We start from the raw sequence: 22,097 nt of genomic DNA on the forward strand, positions 1-22,097 counted from the left end.
GACCGTGATTCAGTTGGGATGACAGGTTCATCAGACAAAGTGGCTGTGGTGAGTGAACTGTCTATACCTCAGGGTCAAAGCCCAAGTACACATGCAGTGAAGAAGAAAATTAAAACACTTGGACCCTAAGTCAAACTCATCTGTGCTTGAAACACTGCAGTTGCACAGAGTCAAGAACTTATGGAAATGAGTAAAGCTGAAATACATGTAAATTTACAATAAAAAAGAAGGAACTTATCTCTATTTTTTTTTTCAGAAAATGCTTATGAAAATCTTCTCTTTGCACAAGACAAGAGTAGATCAAGCCTGAGGTCATATCTGATGGTGAATAAGAAGGGGCTAACCAAGCAGGCAGCAGCTAGCATGATGGCATGTTACTTCATCTAAAGGGAAGAAACATGGATGAAGCCAGCTACACTTAACGATATTTCTACGGGTTTGCTACTGAATACCAGTTTTTGACAACTGTGGGAAATAACTACCCTGGTTCTTCCCCTCAGTCTCCCACTTGGTTCCCAAGTTTTGCCTGTGTTCCCATGTCTCTTTTATCTTCCTGATACCCCACCTGTGATTGGGTAGCAATTCCCTTACACCTGGATCCACCTCCCAACTGGCTGGCCTGATCTCAGTCTCTTTCTTATTCCAAAGACCTCTTTTAGGGGCGCATGGGTGGCTCAGTAGTTAAGTGTCTGCCTTTGGCTCAGGTCATGATCCCAGGGTCCTGGGATAAGCCCTGCATCGGGCTCCCTGCTCCGCTGGGAGCCTGCTTCTTCCTCTCCCACTCCCCCTGCTTGTGTTCCCTCTCTCGCTGGCTGTCTCTCTCTCTGTCAAATAAATAAATAAAAAATCTTAAAAAAAAAAAGACCCCTTTTGCCAGATCAGTTATCTTTGTATACAACTGTATCATGTCGTCACTCTGCTCAGAAACCTTTCATTGCTCTGTACTTCCTCACGTTTCTAGTCAACACTACTACACTTCAGTCTCCCCGATCCACTGCTCTCCAGATCCTACTTCCCTTGGCAGGCTGCTCTTGTCACAGCCAGCCAAGGGTGCCATATGCATCCCACTCTACGTCTGCATGTGGATCATGCATGTTCTCTTCTTTTACATTGCTCCCGTCTGAGCCAAAGCCCAGGCCAAGTCTCTTGTCTTCCATGATGTCCTTCCTGATAAATCCAGCCCTTAACTCTTAAAGGACATATATGTTGTTTCTCACAATTAGGCATGGAATTTTATTATGTACTTCCCTACAGTTAATTACTGCTTAATGTGCTAGTCTGGTGTCCCGCAACGGCTTTAGGGCAACCTTGGGTGTCATTACCATGTTGCATGTGTTGTAAGTACTCATGTGTGTGTGTGTATGCATGCGCACATAGGTATCTCTAGTTACTTATTTGTGTTAACCATGGGCTGTTACACAAATCTCACACCAAATATTTGTATATTCTCACGAATGATAACTTAGGTAGATTTATTATCTATTTAGATATTCTCAGAGCATTTTATTGCATTTATTGATAAAGTAGATTTCTAAAAAGTAGGCATTGAGCCTCAAATGAGATACAAGAAAACATTAAGGGTTTTGTCAGGAAACCGCAACAGTTTTCTCCTTTTAAAGAAGCAATAAAATAACCAAGACCAGGATTTGTAGAACAGCTGGGAACTTCTCTTTATGTTTGTTCATTCATTCATTCATACATTCATTCATTCATTTATTCAACTAAAGAGATCCAGGATGCTTATTAGATATCAAGTACCGTGTCAGACATGAAGGATATTATTGGTATCAAAACTATCTGTGGATAGTTTCTATTGAGCCTAAAGGAAATGCAATTTCATAGGAAAAAAATATGTGGAAACTGTCAAATATTCCAAAGTCTAGTAATAGCTGAATTAGGCTGAGGGACAAACTTGGTTGTCCTGATAAAAAATAAGCTCATTCCAGCTCCATTTGACTTCTGTTTCAACCTCTGCCATGGGCACAGCTTGATTGAAGTTGGTCAGAGCTACGTAACTATCATAGATATATTTATATTTTCTCTATTTCTCTCTCTCTTTTTCTTTTTTTTGGTCTGTCGAGGAATTATGTGGATGGCTTGGAAGGTAGAGATTGGAAAAGCCAGTACACTGAGCCCCTGAATTTTAGTGTGGGAAGTAAGATTTCTCTGCTTTTTAATGAATTCTTGGACAACCCAATGGCTTTGCTCCAAAGCTGTCCTGCTGGAATGGAGGATTATCTCACATGGGTCATTACACTTCCAAGCTTTAAGCCTCAGAATGAGCATTAAATTAAAATTCCCTGCACCTAGTAGGCAGAACATTGTGACACTTAAAAGATGTGAAAGCGCTAAATGAGTTCTGAGCAATAATATTATCACCACTGCATATTTATTGAGTTCAACAGGGTGCTAAGTACTGTAGGGACAGATAATACAAGTGGCCGATATAAAAAAGCAACAGCAATACTCTTATAAGAACTCTCCCATTCATCTGCTTTAGGAACAGACAGTGTAACTAGACTTGTTAGAAATAGTCTCCTCTTTTCAAAAGTATCCTCAAGGTTCTCTATGCTTTTGTTGGATTTGAAAGTGGCCGATTTTCTACAGTTACCATTTATGAATGTGGCCAAGTCTCCCAATTTCAAAATTACCATAAGAATGCTGCAGGCATTACACTGAAGAACTTCATCCCCTTGCGACTGGAAATTACAAATGGCGTTTTCTGAGAAATCTTAAATAAATCAGTTGTAAAATATCATATACATACCATTGTGTTTTTATTCAGCTAGGGAATATGCATTTTCAAAATTAATAACATTACTCTTTTTAACTAGTCTTCAGTTTTCTGGGGAAAAAAATGCACAGCTCTGAATGCCCGAAAGAATTTAAATAGTTTCGTCAAAAATTAAAGAGCACAACAATTCAACATTGAGGCACGAAGCAAATTTCCCATTTGTAGTGAATCTAGACCTAAATGGAGGAAGAGTTCAAGTACAATATACCCAGTATGTATGTGCACGAGCCAGTATGCATGTGGATAAGCACAAAGAATAACTCTGCATATACAGAAACTAATTGAATTTCAGAATCCTGACTTCTTTTATTTAAATGCCAGCCCATCAGGGTTATAAGAAAAAAATTAAGCACTTTAGAGAAAACGGGTTATAAACTGTCATTGTTGAGTTTAGTGTTCTGACAACTTTGAAAGTAACTATAACGTAATTTCCCAAGTTGGTAGCTAAAATAATGGAACATCTGGATGCCATTGAAATGTATGACAATCAAGGAAAGAACAGAAAAGCAGTGGGAACAATGCTTTGCCTTTGCTTATCCTTCTTGTGGTTTTGAACTCTCGCTTTAAACCTCAGTTGTGGCAGTCAAGGGCAGCGCCCTTCTCAAAGCTCCACCTTTCAGGCCTGATCCTAGGTGTCCATCTCTGGGCCTTACCTATCGCTTCCGGCAGCTGCTTTTCCCTGACTTGCCTTCTTTACCTGCTTTTGGAGCTTATGCCCGAACACCTGCGTGAGGTAAGCAGCCTCTCATGTCATACACACACTGGTCAGAGTGCTGCTGATGGCAACCTCGTACGCTCTGTCTGGCCTTTGGAAACGGAGGCGTCACCAGATAATATCGTTTATTAAGCAACCAGAGTCTAACGCGTTCTGTCCTTCTGGGACAAGTGACCCTATCGTGGACAACATAATGAAGTTGAACTGTGTAGAGACAAATGAGCCAGATACATTTGTCTTCCCAACAGGCAGCCTCATACACGGTACCTCCCTGTACAGTTTCTGGACTGGTCTTGCCATTGTCAGATGTCTAACGTTACATATTATGTTGCTGGAAATAGCTAGACGTGAGCCTTATGTTATAACTAAAGGTCCTCCTGGATAAGAACTCACTGTAACTGACTTGGGAGTCCTCTTCTCCTTCCTCTGTCTAACCACAACAAAGAGGGGGGCAAGAACATTTTTTCAATCCAATCCAGCCAGGACTTACTGTGAGTCTAGTAAGTATAACCTCCGTGTCAGGACAAAACCACAAACAGTCGTTAAGGACCTCCTACTCCAACAGATGTATATTCGTTGATTATATATTTATTTACATTTTTACCCTCAGAATGGGATACTTCAGTGAAGCAGATTGTTTTTCCTGCTCTCTCTTACCAGCCACCACATTTCAAGGTTGTCTGAAAATGGAGTCTCTCTGAGGACAGAGCTGACTGGTTCTTGGCATGCACGCTGGAGTCTTTCCAGAGCCCCTTTTACTGAACGGCTCCAAGCTGGATCTGCTGTGCGATGGGGAAGGGCTGCCCTTGTTCCACTGGGTCTGTGTGCACATCTGATGGGAGTCTGCTTTTCAACACGGGAAGGCGTATGTGCCCCCTCAAAGACATGTCAAGCCGGAGCTAGTTTGTTTTGGATCCTTTCCCTCTTTTTACCCCGCACTTTGTCACCAGTGGAGAATGCAGACAGCTATGCCGAGTGTGAATGTTGCCTGCGTGCCCACATTTGGCAAATGTTTGCCGAGGTCTTTAACTGGGGACTTAAATAGTCCATCACCCAGCAGACGATTTCCGAGGTGCTATTTAATGCTGACATTTCATGATTCTGTGGGATTTGCTTGCACCTTTGTGAAAAGATGCTTACGATGTATCATCTTGCTTTCAGTGAGGAAGTGTTGGAAGGTGGAATATTAATCCGCAGGGCAAGGGAGGAAAGTTCGTATGTGTGGGGAAAGTGTTCAGATGTGTACGATTCCATACTGAGGTTTCATGATCGGGCTTCTGATGTCATTTTCCAAATGACATGAGTTCATATGCAGCAGTCTTTTTCCAAGTGTTTCAGAGATATTTATGTGAAAATTTTCTTACATTGTTTAATTTTTTCTTCAGTAAGTGAATGCTCTAAGGTAGGAGATCACAACTCCAGCCAAAGGAAGGATTTCTGTTCATATTTTGTCTAGTCCGGTCAAGTGCGTGAAGTGATATCTGCTAAATGACATCAGATCATGGACGGGGCTTTTGTTTTGTTTTGTTTTGTTTTTTCCAGTTGATCTACAGGCAGAGGGAGGTAAGTGCAGGTCTGCCTGAAAGTGAGCACCAAGCTCACTTACAGAAGTATGGACGGGGGAGCTAGGGGGCTGGGCTGTAGCCACGCAGTCTTCCAGACAAAGCAATGGACGGTCCATTACTTGAGGTCATTAAAAACCAACCACAGACTGCTGTTTAATGCAATCTCACACAAGCAACAAGGAAATTAATAACAACACATGGAATATAGAAAAATGCCCATAATAAATTGAAAAATGCAAAAAGGAGGTTGCAAAACAATATGTAGAGTGTTATTTCAATCTGACAGATTTTATATGGGATTATATGATCTCAAATATACATAAATGCAAAAAATGTTCTGAAAGTTCATATTCCAAAATGTAAAAAGGGACCATCATGGCTTGGGTAAATTATGAGTGTGAGATTCTTCTTCTGTTCTGCATATCTTTATGTCTATCTTTCTCTCTCTCTTCCTCTCCGGCACCCTCCCTTCCTCCCCGTCTCTCTCTCTGTTTTACAGTGAATATGTATTATACATTACATGCGTCTGGTACATCATAGTTACATGTTTCTAATTATTCTATAATTAGAAATAACTATATTTAAAAAATTCTATTACAGGCTCTATTTAGTTTCTAAAAGAAGAATCTTAAAATAGACCCTCATTTTCTTCCTTTCACTGAGGTGCATATATACATGCTTTAAACCATTAGACATTGAGTTCATTCTTCCTTACATACTGATGTCCTTGTGATATGACAGGAACTTTTAAATGAGTTGCTCCTGGAAGCATCACTTTTGAAGATGGGTAAATGGTTTTGTGCATGTATCAAGAAACACATCATGGGTCTGTCACGGCCTTGCACAGAGAGATTTGTAATTCTTCATTCCAACGTGGGGCAAGCATGTCCTGGCTACTGCTGATGGAGACAGAACTACATCTCCTGTTGTAAAAATGCTAAATAAAAACCCCATCCTATTCTCTAGCTGAAACTAACTGAGAGCATCTCTAACTCCCGCATTCCACCAGAGTGTCTGCCGCAGCCTTGTTCCTCTGCTGCAAAGGCTATAATGTTGCCTTACTTTAACCGCAGACTTCCTGCCTTTGCTTTCACCTAATGAGAAGAGATCTGAGGTCTTCGAATGGTAATGATGGAAAATGTAAAGGCGAGACTTTGCCAAACTTACTCTCAAGTGGCAAAGAGGCTGTCCCCACACCAAGAAGAGAAAAATTCCGTCATTTATTTGGTAAGCCAAGGGAGAGCAACAGTTGCTTTCACAGCATTCAGTTACAAAATAAGACAAGAAAAAATGCGGCCCCTCACTATATGGAGAAAGTTAGAAGAACACAGGGTGTGATTGGTCAGAAGCCCCTTGCTCTGAAGGTGCTAACTGTCTATTTTAGAACGCCTTCATAAAGCTTTTTAAGAGGGCTACTAATGAGCAGTCATACATTTTTAAAAATATTGAATTTTTAAAATTTTATTTGAAAGTAGTGTCCTAGAAGTAGGGGTTATCTCAATTCTGTAACAGCAAAGTATACATTAGCACGGAGCTTAGCCCCACATCCAATTTTAAGATTTATCAGCATCTTTAAAAGTGCATAGTGGCATGCCAGGAATTATAACAGGGCACCTTATGAAAAATCTATGATCTTCCTTCTGAATTATATATTTACGGCTTACCGAGGATGATAGATTTCAGGTAGGTAAATGTGATTTAGGAACTGCTTTTAGGCTGTGAGCACACGGGGGTTGGCCAGGGGGGGCCTCTGTAGGGACGGGAATGCAGTGGGGTGAAGCCCTTCCCCTTCCTGCATGCTGGCTGGCATGGAAGGAGCCTGCCCACCTCTTGCTTAGGCGTGGACTTTCCATGACTTTCTGGGCAGTAGAGATCACTGTAACCTGGTAAGCATGGATTATCTGGTTTGTGGGTTACCTGTAGCCTTCAACTGAAAGTTCAGCCCATTCACAGAGTGGCTATGATGTCCCAGATATTGTTGTAGATGGTGGGAGTACAAAGAGCAACAGTCCTCAGCTGAGGCCCTCCAGCCTACGACAGACCTTCACCAAAGGGAAGGCCAGGCAGGGAAAAGATGCAGACTCTCCGGGGAGCTCATCCTGAGCCTGCTAATGAGTTGAGGGTGGCCTAAGGAGGGACAGAGCTTGAAATGTCTAAGGGCAATGACTTTTGAATTATGGTATCTGTCAACTGTGTGTCTTCTTGACGTCTCATGACCAGTTTACTATTTCCTACAACGGAGGTGTTGACATCTGAATAAAACAGAAAAAAAAAAAAATCCCAATTTGTGTTTGAATATTAAACACACTTACTCATTAGCAACTAAACCCAATTTAAAGCCTTCAAAAGGTTATAATTCTGGGGAAAGCTTGGGTGGCCTAGAGATAGCTAACTGGAGAACCGAGCCATCTGTCCCATGCTAGTCTCAAGGACGAACACTTTATTGAGTCCTTGGATCCGTGGGAACGCTACAGCTCTGCCACATGAGTGTGGATGCCTCAGTTTCCTCTCCGATGCTGACTCAGAAAGCCAGGGAGACTGCAGGGCCTCCAGGAGAGGCTCAATGGCCTTCTTCATGCCTGGGCCAGACCCATGGTTGACTCCTCATTCAGCCTGTCTTAGGAGAATGAGCCGTTCCAACTTACTTGGTCACAACCCATTTAAATGGATACTGGCAAACAGAAGACAAGAAATCTCTGAAGCTTTGGGCTCTCCAGAAAAGGAAGGAAGGAATCAGTACTCTCTCGAGTGCATACCGGGTACCAGGAGCTATGCTAGCTGCACTTATAGATGCTATCTCATTAGAGAACCATAAGCATATTCAAACAGCTATGAGAAAAATTCAAAATACAATGCATAATACAACACATTGTGTGTTCTGAATTCTTCCGTAAGAAGCCCACTTCAGGAATCCCAAGGAAAAATCTTTAGCTTCTCGTAATAGCTGACATACATTAAACACTTACCATGTGGAATATGTATGCAATCCTGTGCTTAAACTGTCTCTATCTACGTCTGCAGTACAAAGGACATTGTTTTATGAGACAGGTTTTATTTCTAAGTCAGACGGAAAATCTGTAAAAATACATACAGGGCTACATCCCCACAGACGAAATAACCAAATTGACGACAGGTTTTCTCAATTTCAAAGGAACCCATGGTATTTGCCCTCACGCACCAACCCATGTTCCTTGGTTCTGACATCCGGGACTGCCGCCACTGACCTTCCTCACAGTGACCTGCATTCTGCTGACAATACCTCTCAGCATTTCCCTAAAACGGTCTTGCCACAAAGTAGATGAGGTTGGTAGCCCCAATCTGCCACCCAAGCAAGTCGTCAGAAGGTCCTGCCACCAGAGCTCCCTCGAACAAAGCTGTCTGCGGCCAGCAGGAAGCACGCCAGAGTAGTTTTTCCTTTTTATTAACAGAGGCACTTGAGTTGGAATCTCATGTTCTGAACCTACTGTCATTATATTTTTATTTTCCCACAGACAGACTTAACGTGCTCAACTGGGTCATACGCATCTGGCGTCAGGCACGAGCTTGGATGATTTCTGAAGGGCCCAAACGAAATCAGACTGGACAGATCATTCTGTGGCTCAGAGAGTGGGCTGCACAAAATAAACTGGGAAAGTAACACAAGGGAAAATGAGAGAGAAGGGGCTGCGGAAGCCCAGGGCAGAGGGTCAATTTATCATCACTGCACTAGGGGGAGAAGTCAGCCTGGGCTTCTGGAATGTGGGATTCGCAGTGGGGAGTACTCATGATTGTGCAGAGCCCTGCAAGGAGTCTGGACCTCTTCTCCGAGAAGGGATGTGACACCAGTCCCGCGGGGTGAGAGGTTCTCCCCCACCCCTCCCCTCTCCCCCAGGACCCAATCAGCACTTGCCCAGGAAGGAAGCAGCCACATAGCACCATGTTCAGAAACCATTCACAAGTGAAAACAGAAGCAGAGCCTCAGCTCCCCGCAGCCTGTGTGCCCAGCTCACAACCTGTGACCCGCCTGGGGCAAATATCTGCCCGCCAGCACCGCCAGCCCGCAGCCAGCAGCCAGCAAAAGCCGGCTCATTTCCATCTCCAGGCGGGGCCGCTGGATGGAAGGACCTTTCCAGGTCCAAGGGAACAGGTTTCATTTACTGTTGCTCTACTAATTAGTGTTCAGATTTAAGGAGAAAGAAAACAAACGCCATCTTTCACAAACCGATAAATTAGAGGTGGCTATTTATAGAATCAAGGACTCATTCCAGACAACTCTCCCAGCGTACAGAAGTGACTGCAGATCCTTCACGGGGAGGCTAGCCAGGAACACAGACAAGCAGAGCTAAGCAGCACAAAACTGCCAGGGCAGACAAAGCACGCATGACGCCTTCATGACTCTATGTCATCCAAGGAGCCAAAGCAACGCTTCCCTTCCTTGGTTCAGATGGAGACAGGGTGGGAAGGAGGCCCTCAGCCGAGATCCTAACCAGGTCCTCACATGACAGCATTTCCAAACCTCAACAGGGTCTCTTCAGACACAGCCCTGGGCTCATTTCTTATATTTCGTGGGGTTCCAAAGGGCGCATTGTGAAAAAAATGTGGGACAAAGAGACGACGAGAAACAAACTGCAATTTACAATATATGTAAATTACTCTACTGTGAGAGGATTACACACTATGAGGCGATAAGAAACAAAATCTTCCCTCCTATCAAATGTTGTAAAACAGGAACTCATTGGCTCATTACGGTATTAAAAAAAATGGAGGTATCAACGTTAGTATAGGGACATTTGACACATAAATCTGATTTGGGGTTTTTTGTTTTGCTTTGTTTTGGAAATAATAAGACTTTCTGATGAAACTGGGCCTGCCTCCTTCCACATTCGCCACTGGCTGAGCCTCTGCAGAAGGGGCAGGTGAGACCCGCCGTATTTCCTCCTCTGCACCCCCACCCATATCCATGTTGTTCCTCTGAATTACCAGCCCAGGGCTCTCTTGCAATTTCTGTTTGGAGCAAACTATCCCTGAGAATTAATATTTGCTTGGAAAAATTTGTGTGTGTCTGATTCAATATTTACTATTTGGTCAGCTGGGAAAATAAAGTGATATATATATACATACATGCAGTTCACACTGCTGGGAAAATCTCACAAGACATCGTTCTTGACAGCTCACACCAACCTGGACTGTTTCGCAGCAGTGGAATGGCAATCCTTGCTCCTACCTCATACGCACATGTTCCCACACACAGGTACACGTGCACACATACCAGCCACTACCACCACCACCACCATCACCACCACTCCAGGACTGCCACCGCCACCATGACATCACAATTACCACCACCACCATGAACACCACCACCACCACCATCGTGACCACCACCCCCAGTCCTCCTCAATTACCTGGAGTGGCAGTGCCGAAGGCCCCCCCGGCCAGCCTGCTTAAGCACTCTTGGGCATTATTTAAAACATAAGAATGACACTGATTTAGAAAAATCTGAAGGGAAGGGTTTTGTTCCTGAGCCAAGGATTCCCAGCCAAGAAATCCCAGGATTTTTGGGAAAGATGGGCTGGAAACCCTCACTGCAGAGAGTGGAGGAAACAGGCCCTCAGAAAAGAAAGCACTTGAGGGAAGAGAAGCAGTTAGAAACCAGTGCACGCCCTGAGGGAGACTTGTGTGAAGAATTTTAACTTGGGGATACTTCTCACTCACAGTTGTGGTGTGTGGAACATGGAAATAACCAGATTTAGGTGGAGGTTTTTTCCTGCTACACTGTGTTTGCAGTTGCCCCATCCCTCAGTAAATAAAGTTGGACGTGTTTCTATAGCCTTGTGAGGGGGTGGTATGAGGAGAAAGGGGCAGGGGTGGGCCCGTGAATGAAGTCCGCCTACTGCAGTAGTGAGCTCGGGCGGCCATGACAAATGACAACAGGCTGGATGGATGGCTTACCCAATAGACATTTGTTTTCTCACAATTCTGGAAGCTAGAAATCTGAGGTCAAGCTGTTGACAGGGCTGGTTCCTTACGAAGCCTCGCTCCCTGGCTTGTAGATGACTGTCTTCTCTCTGTGTCTTCACATGAGATTCCCTCTGAATGAGTCTGCAACCAAATTTCCTTTTCTTATAAGGACACCAGTCATACTGGATTAGGGCCCACACTCATGGCCTCATTTTAATTAATTACCTCTTTAAAGACTCCAAATACAGTCACCTTCTGAGGTCCTGGGGTTTAGGACTTCAACATATGACTTTCAACACAGGCAATTCAGCCTGTAACACCTGGTCTATTCTTCCGCTGGTGTCCAAGCTGGCATGCACAGTGCGGCCACAACATCTTCTCAGGGGCACTTGGTCCTTGACCTTGGGGCGTTAGCCAACAGGGCCAACCTCTGTCCAGAGCTGGGCAGGCGGTGAAGGGCAGGGGAGCGGGCACAGAGGAGCAGCTGAGGGAGTGGTAAACGGATAACCAAAGAGTCTAAGAGAAAGTCTCCTCATTTCATACACATATATGCTGACACTTAAGGGTGGGCTGACCTGACATCTGGGTAAATCTGCTGTGAACCAAGAGTGGGAAAAGATGATTCCATTGGCCACATGTCAACGTGCGGATGGATGTGTAGGGCCACACTGTTCTATGAGGAGAAGAAGACCTCTCCTGGACACTACTATGAAGGGATTGTGTGACCTTGGCTCTCTCTTGTCTTTCCTAAGTCTCAGTTTCTGCATCTGTATAATGCGGGAGAAGTGTCTGGATGATATGAATGAAAACCAGTCCCTTGATAACAAGACAGCAGCTAACTACAGTAGCTCATGAATAAACAGCAGGTTAGACTCTAATGCCCTCACTGTGAAAGGCGAAGAAAAAAATAATCAGTGGGCAAAACACACTCACTCTAGTAACAGAAGCTTGGTGTCTCACCTGACGCCAGGCCCAGAATCAGCATGTAATAAAGCTTTAAAGACAGGAAGAAAAAACAGCTAGTTTCCATTAACTCTGTCAAAGTCGGTACAACACAGGAAGAAACAGAAGTGAGGACCGGCTCTCCCTCCGAGGCCATATTGGCCACAAGCGCTGTTCTCGTGCCCGGATAGACCATCTTTTTTGAAGGCCTGTTGGTACTTTCTGCAAAGTTTCTTGAAGGTGGCAGAAAGAAGAACCTAAAGAGAGAAACTTTCATTTCTCTCGTAGTTAAATCATCAAACTATGGACTGCTTAATGGGTTGAAATAGGCCTGCAATTCTTCCCCACTAGAAATTACCATCATTTCAAGAGCAGAGGCTTACCAAAGGAAGAAACCACTAAGGATGTGCACTCACCGAAGAAATCAATTTGCATCCCAAGGCAAGAGGAAATGTTACAAAGACTTACCAAAGGACAGTGTTTTTTTCCCTCGGAAAATAAGACTATAAAAAAAAAGGGATGAGAATTTCAAGCAGGAAGAAAAAACAGTCATATGAGATGTACCTTACAGAGGACAATGGACGATATGCCAAAGGGACAGATAGTAAATAATTTACATTCTTACAGCACTAGCGTGTCCCTCTGTTATGTGCTTTGTTATGTATACCAACTGCACTCTAAAATCTCGCCACGTTCTCTGGGCTACTTCAAGTTACACACACACACACACACACACACACACACACACACCCCATAATTTCCCATCCCCTGTCTTTATGCTGGTTACTGGGCCTTGTCATCTTTTTTGATTTGCAAATAAAATCACGCTCTCTGTTCTCTTTGGAAGACTTTTATCAGAACCATCCAGCCCTGAACAGAGAAGCATTTCAAGATCAAAAGGGAGGCAAATAATACTCTATCAGCACGCAAGATAAAGATTCACACATAATTAAGCCGGAACTATAGGATTATTTAAGTGCCTATATCTTTTAAGAATAATTGAACTGCTATAAGCTATTCAAAATACTGGGGCCAGGACTGAAAAAGAAAGGGAATTGACAAGATGTTTGTCGAGGACAAGGGGAGAAGGGAGGGGACGGGAAAGAGGGAGGGACAGACAATGGTTTAGCAGTGTCTATGTGTGCCGGGCCCTCTGTATGGCTCATTGATGAGGTAAGGATCATTGATCCCTGCTTTACAGATAAGGAAATGGGGGGTCAAAGTTAACTTGGCAAGGAGATGGAAAGAAGCAACGTATTCCATTATTTCTGTCTCCAAGCCCATGCACTTCATGGTGTCCTAAACTGCTGTCCTACCGCATCCAGGGTAGAATAAAGGCCTCTTAGAGTAGTCACTCATTCACAGGACACTTTTTGAGTGTCTCCTGTTTACCAGGTACTAGAACAGACACTCCAAAGACAGAGAGAAGTAAGACAGAGAACTGACAACAGCCACCACCATTCACGGAACACTTGCTGTCTGAGAGTCAGCGTCCTGAGCACTTTTCACCTGTCATCCCATAACTCTTCACACCAAGTCTGTGTTAGGGATTGCTATCCCCACCTTACAGATGTGGAAAAGGGGTCAATGATCCCTGTGTTTATTCCCTGCACTGATTCCCTTTTTGCAGCTGTCTTCTCTGATAGTGAGATAATTAGGGCTAAAGTCATAACCGCTAAGCTGAAACATTAACTATTTAGTTTATGCATTCACTATCAACTTCCTGCATCTATTTCCCCGAATTAGCCTTCCACTTCTGCTACAAACATAAAAGGCTATCAAGGAATGTATATGACTTTGAATAAGTGAGCTAAAAATCCCATATTTTTGCATTTTATGGTAGGGAGAGAAGACCACTCCAAAGTTTACACATAACAGACTTCAAATTAGGCAAGAGTGAACACTTAGAATTCACCAAAGAAGAACAAGTTGTACTTGTGAATGTTTCTACAGTTCTTTGCTGCTCTTTCTTCAGCAAATCCTTTGGTTCTGGTGACAACGGTCCTCTTATAGTCAGAGATGGAAGGTGAACGCTTACAAACTCAAAAACCCTTACGGCCCAAACCTGGTCAAGCTAAGTATCTTAATTCAACGTACAGGCAGAGTACCAGCAGTATACAATTCAAGTGCCTTCTGTCATGGGGATAGCAAACTAGAAACAAATCATTAATGCCCTCCTGGTTACGCACTCAGAAGTGTACCTGCTAGGTCAGCCTCTAAATGGGTCCTTTCAAGAAAAGTCAATTTTGTTTTATTGGGAAGGAGAGATACGAAATAGAGCCAGAAGGTTAATATGAGTTTAAGAGGAACATAGGGTTATCTTGGCAATTAAAGGCTCTCCAGGAGGTTAATTACCCACACCCAGCACTTTAAACTCACACGATGTATTAGCAGTTACAAAAATCCGTGTACAGCAGAGAACTCTATTCTGCACTCTGAATGGTATTATTTTGCTCTGTTTTGGGAGGACTCAGTTAAAGCAGTACCCTTTCCATGATCCATCCAGAAAAAAAGAAATGAATGTCATTGAAACCATCACAGCCAAGTTATGTAGGAAAAACACAGCGTGCTGAAGAACTGCTACGATTTAGAAAGTGAGAGCAAGAGTGTGCATGCGAGAGAGATAAAGGGAGATGGAGAGACTGAGCGAGACAGAGAGGGAGACTGAGATTAGCTGGTGTTTGAAAACCTCAGCCACAGAGGTGACTAAAAGAAAGAGCACAGATGATAGGGATCCTGGGAGACGGGCAGAGCGTTGGTGGGTGCTTGGGGCCAGTTGGATTGGTTCGGCTGACCCAGGATGTTTAAAATCTCCACTCTGAGAATTCAGAAATGCCAGCGTGCTGCCCGTGGGCCAGAATCATGATGGGGTTTGTATCAGACCCTTCCCTTTGACCCACTGCCTTCACCCTGGTTGAAATAAATTTCTAGGTCCAACACGGAAACACTGCTATCTCAGGGGCCACATCAGCAAATGGAAACTTAGCTAACTTCCTTGCCTCTGTAAACCCTCTGCTTGACCAGAACCAAAGGACATCCAGTCAGCCAATCCCCAAACACCAAGCCAACTCTGGGCTCTATCCTTACTTCTTTGTTCTTTCTCACACCAGGCGAGGTTGGCTGTGTGGCCTCAGCCAGTCAGATATATTTAATTGTTCTCTTCTTTCTTCTTTACTCTTCACCCTGTGAAAGCCTTCTGCCTTGCACCCCACTTTGCAGCCACCGAGTGGACGCAGTCTGCTTTGTGAAGCGGCTAAGTTTGTTTCTAGAACCTTAACTGTCTTCTTGGGTTATTTTTTTTTTTTAACAACCTTCATCCGAACCCATCATCACGTCTCACATGGATCCCTCTAGAAGCCCCCCAGAGTCTCCCTGCTACCTGTGCCCTGCCCCAGCCCATTTCTGCTCAGCTGAGAAGCTTATACTGGCAAGCATATCATGTCACTCAGGCTTACTAGCTTTCCACTGCACTCACGAAAAAATGCGTCATCCTTACTACAGCCCTGTTTGCCTCCTGCAACTTTATTTCCTACCATCTTTACCCACGCCTACCTTTAAACCCTTAATCACACTGGCCTAGGTGATCACACTGACCTTGAACAGAATCTTGGCTTCACGTCACCAAACGTCACCCACTCAAAGAGGCTCTCCTGACCAGTCTATTGGATGTTGCCTACCACCCCCACTTTCAGCCACTATCATGGAAACTTCTTTGAGTGGCCTCGGAGAGCCTGTATCTGAACTTAAGGCTTTTATTCGTTTATTACATGCCCCCTGCCCCTTCCTGTTTACTCTGTATCCCCAGCACTCAGGGCAGACCCTGGGACCCAGGCCACATCCAGCGGCTGACGTCTGAGGCTCCTTTCTACACGCCAGCTGCCTTCGAGCTACTCTCTGTCCTGGAGCGTGGAGATGAAGTCAAACATTCGGGAGGTTTGGGCATTATGACACTATAGGATAATTAAAACAGCAACAGGTACGGCTACACTTTACTGAGCACCTACTTAGTGCCACATTCCGGACCGGGTGTTAGACACATATTTCTCCCAACAATTCTAAGAGGCGGCTAGAGGCTTTATGACACTACTTCCCAGGCAGATTAATCCCAGGTGCTGAGAAATGATGTGCCAGATCCATCGGTGTGACCCTACAGGATGGAACTATTTGGTCAGTATTTGTGTTAAGTCTGTAAAGGATGCAAAACTGTTAAGGATTCTTCTGGGAAGTAAATTCAAATGCCTGGAAAACACTCTTCCCTAGAGTCACACTCTGCACCAACCTCCACCCCCCCAAGACACCACCCTTTCTTTCCAGGGACAAGGCAGTAAGGGATCTTGGGCAGATCCCCCAGCTAATGAGATGCCCTCCTTTTCCCCACGGGCAGGTAATGGGTTCAACTATCTGAGATCACATCCCCAGGAGTCCTGGCCTCTGTTGCAAAGAAAAGGAGCACATAAATATAATATAAGGTGTTACTATTCTGGCAAATGTACTCTAATTCCGGACCAGATACGAACTGCAGCCCAGTAGTATGATTTTGAAAAAAAAGAATTACAACAATTATTTTTTTGGCAGCCTGGAGTCTTTCATCTTTATGAGATGATAGCAATGCTTTAAAAGGATTATCACAGTGCTGCATGATAATAATAATAATCCTTTATTATGTATAATGCTTTAAGAGTTTTAAAAGTACTTTGATATAAAATATAAGGGTTGATCCTAATAGCAATCCTTTGAGGTATATGGAGGAGTAATTATTTGCCACATTTCGCAGTAGGGGAAACTGAGGTCCAGGGCAATTAAACAGCTTTTAGCCATTGAAGCTAATCGTGGCAGGGCTGCTCCAGGATTTTAGGCACCACTTCCTAGTCCAGGGATTAGTAAATAAATCCTTGCTGGTGAACTGATTTAAAGGAAAATACCAGAAGAGATTCGAAGAGTGTGTGTGTGTGTGTGTGTGTGTGTGTGTGTGTGTGTGTGTGTGTAGGACCTGCAGATTCCAGTGAGTGATTCTTAGGGACTAACAGACCGTTTTAGAAGCGCGGATGTGTGATAAAACCTTAACAAAGCCCTAACTTCCAAGCATTGTCATCTGTTCCATATCAGACTATCACGCTGAAATCCCAGTGCCATACATACCACCCAGACTTCAAGCTCCCAATAAAGATACTCGATATGTATAGAAAGAACGTTCCACGAAGCTCTTTCATATCTATTTTCTCATCTTTTGCCTTATGGTGTGTTTTTTTTTCCCTCCAGAAATAACACTCTTACAGTTTATACTGCTGCTGTTTCTGTCTTAATGAATTATAGGAGTACATTTTATGGTTTCAGAAACAGTCGTCTCGGGCAGTGAATCAACTAGCAGGCTTCTCTTCCTCCACCCTCTCCCCAGAAAAGAAATGAGAAGCAAAGCAACACGCGTCTTCACAAATGATGTACTTTGCTCTGATCACAGCACTTTGGCTCTTGCTCTCTTCACATCCCAGGCCCTGGAGGCTCCCAGGGCTCTGCTCCTGAACCTTCTTTTCTGATGATTGACAAAGGGGCCTGAAGTCAAGGCAGAGATGTTGCCGCATCTGCCTGTGTTCAGAGGAAGGCAAAGGCTGCTCTGCCACCCCTGCTCGGCCCACAGGAGCGTGTTGGGACGAATGCACCAGAAATCTCCACCTTCAGAACCGATCAGCCCAAGAGAGACATCTTCACTTCGGAATCCACAGTTCAAATATATTAAAGTTCTAATCTACATTGAAGGTTAAAGAAGTTTAGTGAAAGTCAGTTTTAATGAATGCTAGTTCCCTCTATGCACTTACCTCTAGAAAATGTTCTGCCTGCTGTTCTCGATCCAATTTCCTTGAGGTTGTTGTAATCAGACCTGCGTAGAAATGAGAATATTTGACTTTTAAATATCTGGGGCAAGTGGCTTACTGAGCACGGGAAGCAAATCCAGTTAAAGGAAAAGCAAAAATTGATAGGGAACAGTAACATTCCAATCCCCAGTGACCGTCAGGATGCTCTCTGAATTATCCTTAAAACAAAATAAAATTTACAAAGAAAACCTGAAAAATTTGTTCTAGCTCTGCATACCTCAGTTAGGTACCGTAATCACTCTGGGGATATAGAAACTCACCGAGGAACCACTGTTTTCCTAATAATGAGGAATTTCAATGATTCATTTGCATATGACTGAAATTCTACAGTAAGAGCCTCATTAAAGATTTCAGAGTTCTTGAACACTAATAGGTTGTTGACGCTGATCAGAATCAGGCTATGAAATAGCACTTTCTTATTTAACGTTTTAATGCTGGTGTCATTTTCTGTTACCCTTGACAAAGAAGGTTACTTCTGTAACAGCTACTCGTACACATAATTATTTCAAATTTAATAACTTATATAACCGAAGGCCTCCCACTGTAATTTTATCATTTTGTTTTCTGTGTTGAAACCTTTACACAAAATCAGCTCCACATGGGAAATATCTCTGTATCTTTCCTTCGAATGGTGTTTCCCGTGCACGAATCGCTCCTTTGAGCATAAAGACAAAGAAAAGGCAATGAGAAGACACAACCTTCAAGGCTGCCCAGCTTTATTGCACCAATTTGTCTTTTGTAGGTTTTATTATTATTATTGTCAAATGGCAATTAGGAAGTCAAATTTATATCCCATTTCTTGATGCACACTGTCCCTGAAGACAAGAGACTATGGATTAGGCTGTTTTTGCAACTTGTGCTGATGGACAGAAAAGAGCAGAGAAAATCACATATAAAGCTCGCTCCCCACACTAGTGAGGTATGGGAAGTATGGAAAAGGCATTTTACCAAGATCTGCTGAGGAACTCATGACCTCCAGCTTACAGTTCACACGTACGTGGTGGGTGGGAGCACATGGATTTTAGAGAAAGCCAAGAAAAGACCCCAGGAGGTGAAATGGCCTTCAAAATAAAATCCCACTGGGGGTAGCATGGCTCTTAACAAATTGGCCCCACTCCCCTTCACTCTCATCTGTCCACACTCCCCATGGGAGGGAAAGCTGTGTTCCCACTGCGCAAATGATCTGTCTTTCCATGAATTCTTTCTGGAAGCTGCCCCACCTCACTGCTTCACCTACAGATGATTCAAATTAAGCTCAGATGTTAGAGAGGTGACCTGTCTTCCAGGATTAGGTGCCCATCTGGTGTGTCCCAACACAACCAGTGTATGCCTCCATCATTGTTCTTTGCTCTGTGCTATAATCCATTGTTCACGTGTGTGTATGGCCCCACTAGACGAGTTGACAGAGTTCCTTCATGGGAAGGGTCTGCCTTTTCATCCTGAAGCCCTGCTGCCCTCGTAGCCACTGGCCTACAACAAAGAATAGGAACTTCATTAATGCTCAGTTGACAAAAGTTGCCGTAGAAGAGAGAATTTATATTCTAATCTTCAGTTTTGCCACAGACTTAGAATGTGTTTGTTCGGGAAGGTACTCTTCTGCGTGCCAGGAGAGTATCTGTGGGTGGACTGGGGTGCATGCTTCTCATATGCATTTGAAGCCACTTACTGAGAGCCTCTGTCTGAATGGCGCGGCGCGAGGCACTCCTGGGATACGGATCAGCTACCGTCTGAGGTTCCGGAGAGAAGACCGGTATCAAGAGTTTCAAGGGGGACAATCAGTAACTTCTCTTCCCTAGCGGCCCATCAGAACCCCTCCGGGGAACCTCAACAACTCAGATCCTGTGCCCGCTCCATCGCTCATTTACTGTGTCCAAGTGTCTGGGGTTCTCTGATTCTCAAAGGAGGCTCTGTGCCATTTCACTCTCCTTTGGTGAATCTCGGTATGACTTTTTACTGACGTTAATTTTTCTGCCCAGCCACATCCAGGAATGAAACGCATCGAGCTGCTTTAGCATCTGGCTCAGTGTGCACAGGGGGGTCAGGGATGAATGAGGGGGAGACAGAGGTGGTGTGAGTGCCCTGGTGGCTGAGGTGATAAAGGAGGAATAAAGGGGGGGGCCCAGCTCTCTGGTTCGTACTGACTAAAGGTCAGTGTGGCGACACCAAGGGGCATCTCACACACAAATCTGATGCCTTCATTTCCAGGCCGTTCTATCCAACAAGGTCACATGTCACAATGGCACTTTCCAAGTAAGAAGTAACTGTCTTCTCAGAAAGGAAAGGGAGGCTTTCGCGAACCTCACCACCTCTTCAGGGGGCTTCCTCTGTGAAAGGTCACAATGGGAATGAGAAACACTAGTTAGAGGGAGGCTATACATGGATGAAAGGGCTGTCAGCCTTCACTGTGCTGGTTGCCTGCTGCTCTTCCAGGCACAAAAGACCAGGAGCCCTTTGCCCTCTGTCCCCCCTAGGACACTTGTGTCACATCAGGCCCTCCTCACTGGGTCAGGCAGCCGTGGCCCCCTGGGACGTGCCATCCACAGGGAAGAGGTCAGGCTTTCTCTCCTGATTTGTCTTAGGGTGATTTCTTTCTTTCTTTCTTTTTTTTTTTTTTGTAAGGAAAGCCACTTATTTGCACAATGCTTATGTGGGACTGGGAGAGCAGTGTGGCTTCCCTGTCATCGGCATCCTGTCACCAGGATGTGTTTTTCACATATTTATCAGCCAACCGAGAAAGAAACAGCCTTCCTGAAAAGTCTGAAACATACACAACAGTGAACCTGGAGCTGTGAGAAAGCCAAGCAGTCTCTGGTCCTGGACAAAAGGCAGGAAAACCTCTGTAGGTTTCAGTTCTTTGTGTTTCCATTATCTTTATTTTCACAGATAGAAGGTAAAAGGCAGGTAAAAAAAAAATCTAAGTCAAAAGTGAGAATCGGTAGGAAATCAGATGAGGTGGGGTGGAGGACAGGAAATGATGTTCGTGGAGACAAGGTTTCTTCCAGGGTGATGAACATGCTCTAAAATTACAGATTGTGGTGATGGTCACACAATCCCATATGTATTCTGAGAACCACTGAATTGTATACTTCAAATGGGTGAATGTCATTGCATGTAAATTACATGTCAGTAAAGCTGTTTAAAAATCAGGAGGAGATCATAAACTCTGCCTTTTAGATTTTAACAAGCCCCTCATGTTTGGAGAAGACAGACATTTAAAAATAAATGAAAGAAAGGACGGATAAGTTAGTTTAGGAATCAGGCATGAAGACGGGTTGGGATGAATTGTCCACGGGGAGTTTTTTGGGTAATGAACATAATGTTTTTTTGGGTTAAAGCCACAACTGGCAGTTATTTGTACTAGGAAATAATCCTTGTTATCAAGATGGGACCAGCTACACCAAGAGACATACTTGGATGAGCTCTGGCACTTAGCAGCACCGTTTTTCAGTCAGAGAGGAACGCAGCGAGCCATCCTCCCAGTCCAGAGGAATTCACCAAAATAGCCAATGCTGCATGCGTCTTCATTTTCAACAACTCTGTTGTACCTGAATGTAGCCGGGCCTTAGAAGAGGGGAGAGGATAGAACAGAGCACCCTCTCTCTCTCCAGCTCTTCTGATGCATCACCGGGGAATGCAACCCCACTGTGTAATCTCTGCAGGAGAGAGGCGTGTATGTCACACACGTAACTGAAGACCCATTGGGCACAGTAAATTGGGGACTGACATGATGAAATTGAATTTCAAAGATAAATCATAGGCAAGCTTTTGAATGTGGTTTGGAGATATAAACAAACACATCATTTGATATAATTACATATGCAAACCTCCAATTTAGGAGGGGAATTACGCCAGTCCTAAGTGAATGATACTCACTAAAGTGAAGGGGGGAGAGCATATGGCTGGAACCATGCAATTACTTTAAAAATGACTAGTTGTGATTTTTTGTTGTGGAGACGGAGGACTCTCACAGTCTCTCTGACAAAGAGCCTGAGCACGAAAATGCACTGCCTGTTCAAAAGAGAACTTAGAGGGTTCTAAGTAGTTATGGTCAGAGAAGCCATACTTGTGAGATGACATCTTTCCCTGGCTCTTTCTCCCTGTGGGTGTCCTGGGTCGCAGCTGTGTAATCTAACTGCCGTGACGTTCACATTTTCTTTAAGTGCTACTTGAAGCAATGCAGGTCTTAGCTGCTTCAGCATAATTTTCCAAGACTGCTGGAAGCTGAGTTCAGTATCAAAAAAATACAACTAGAATTATCAGCCCTGTGAACT

General features: G+C 44.0%; 1 protein-coding gene across 2 annotated transcripts in view; it reads right to left on the reverse strand.

Moving 5' to 3' along the window:
- FAT3 (FAT atypical cadherin 3) overlaps positions 1-22,097 on the reverse strand; it is a 638,491-nt gene that overhangs the window by 163,382 nt on the left and 453,012 nt on the right. For both annotated transcript variants that reach the window (XM_045790757.2, XM_087868258.1), the window contains exon 4: positions 17,770-17,831. In XM_045790757.2, the coding sequence (XP_045646713.2) occupies positions 17,770-17,831 (62 nt within the window). The remainder of the gene's footprint in view (positions 1-17,769; positions 17,832-22,097) is intronic.

This window comes from Ursus americanus, chromosome 16, assembly GCF_024610735.1.
Source record: "Ursus americanus isolate L20-20 chromosome 16, mUrsAme1.1.p, whole genome shotgun sequence".
Classification (NCBI taxonomy): Eukaryota; Metazoa; Chordata; class Mammalia; order Carnivora; family Ursidae; genus Ursus; species Ursus americanus.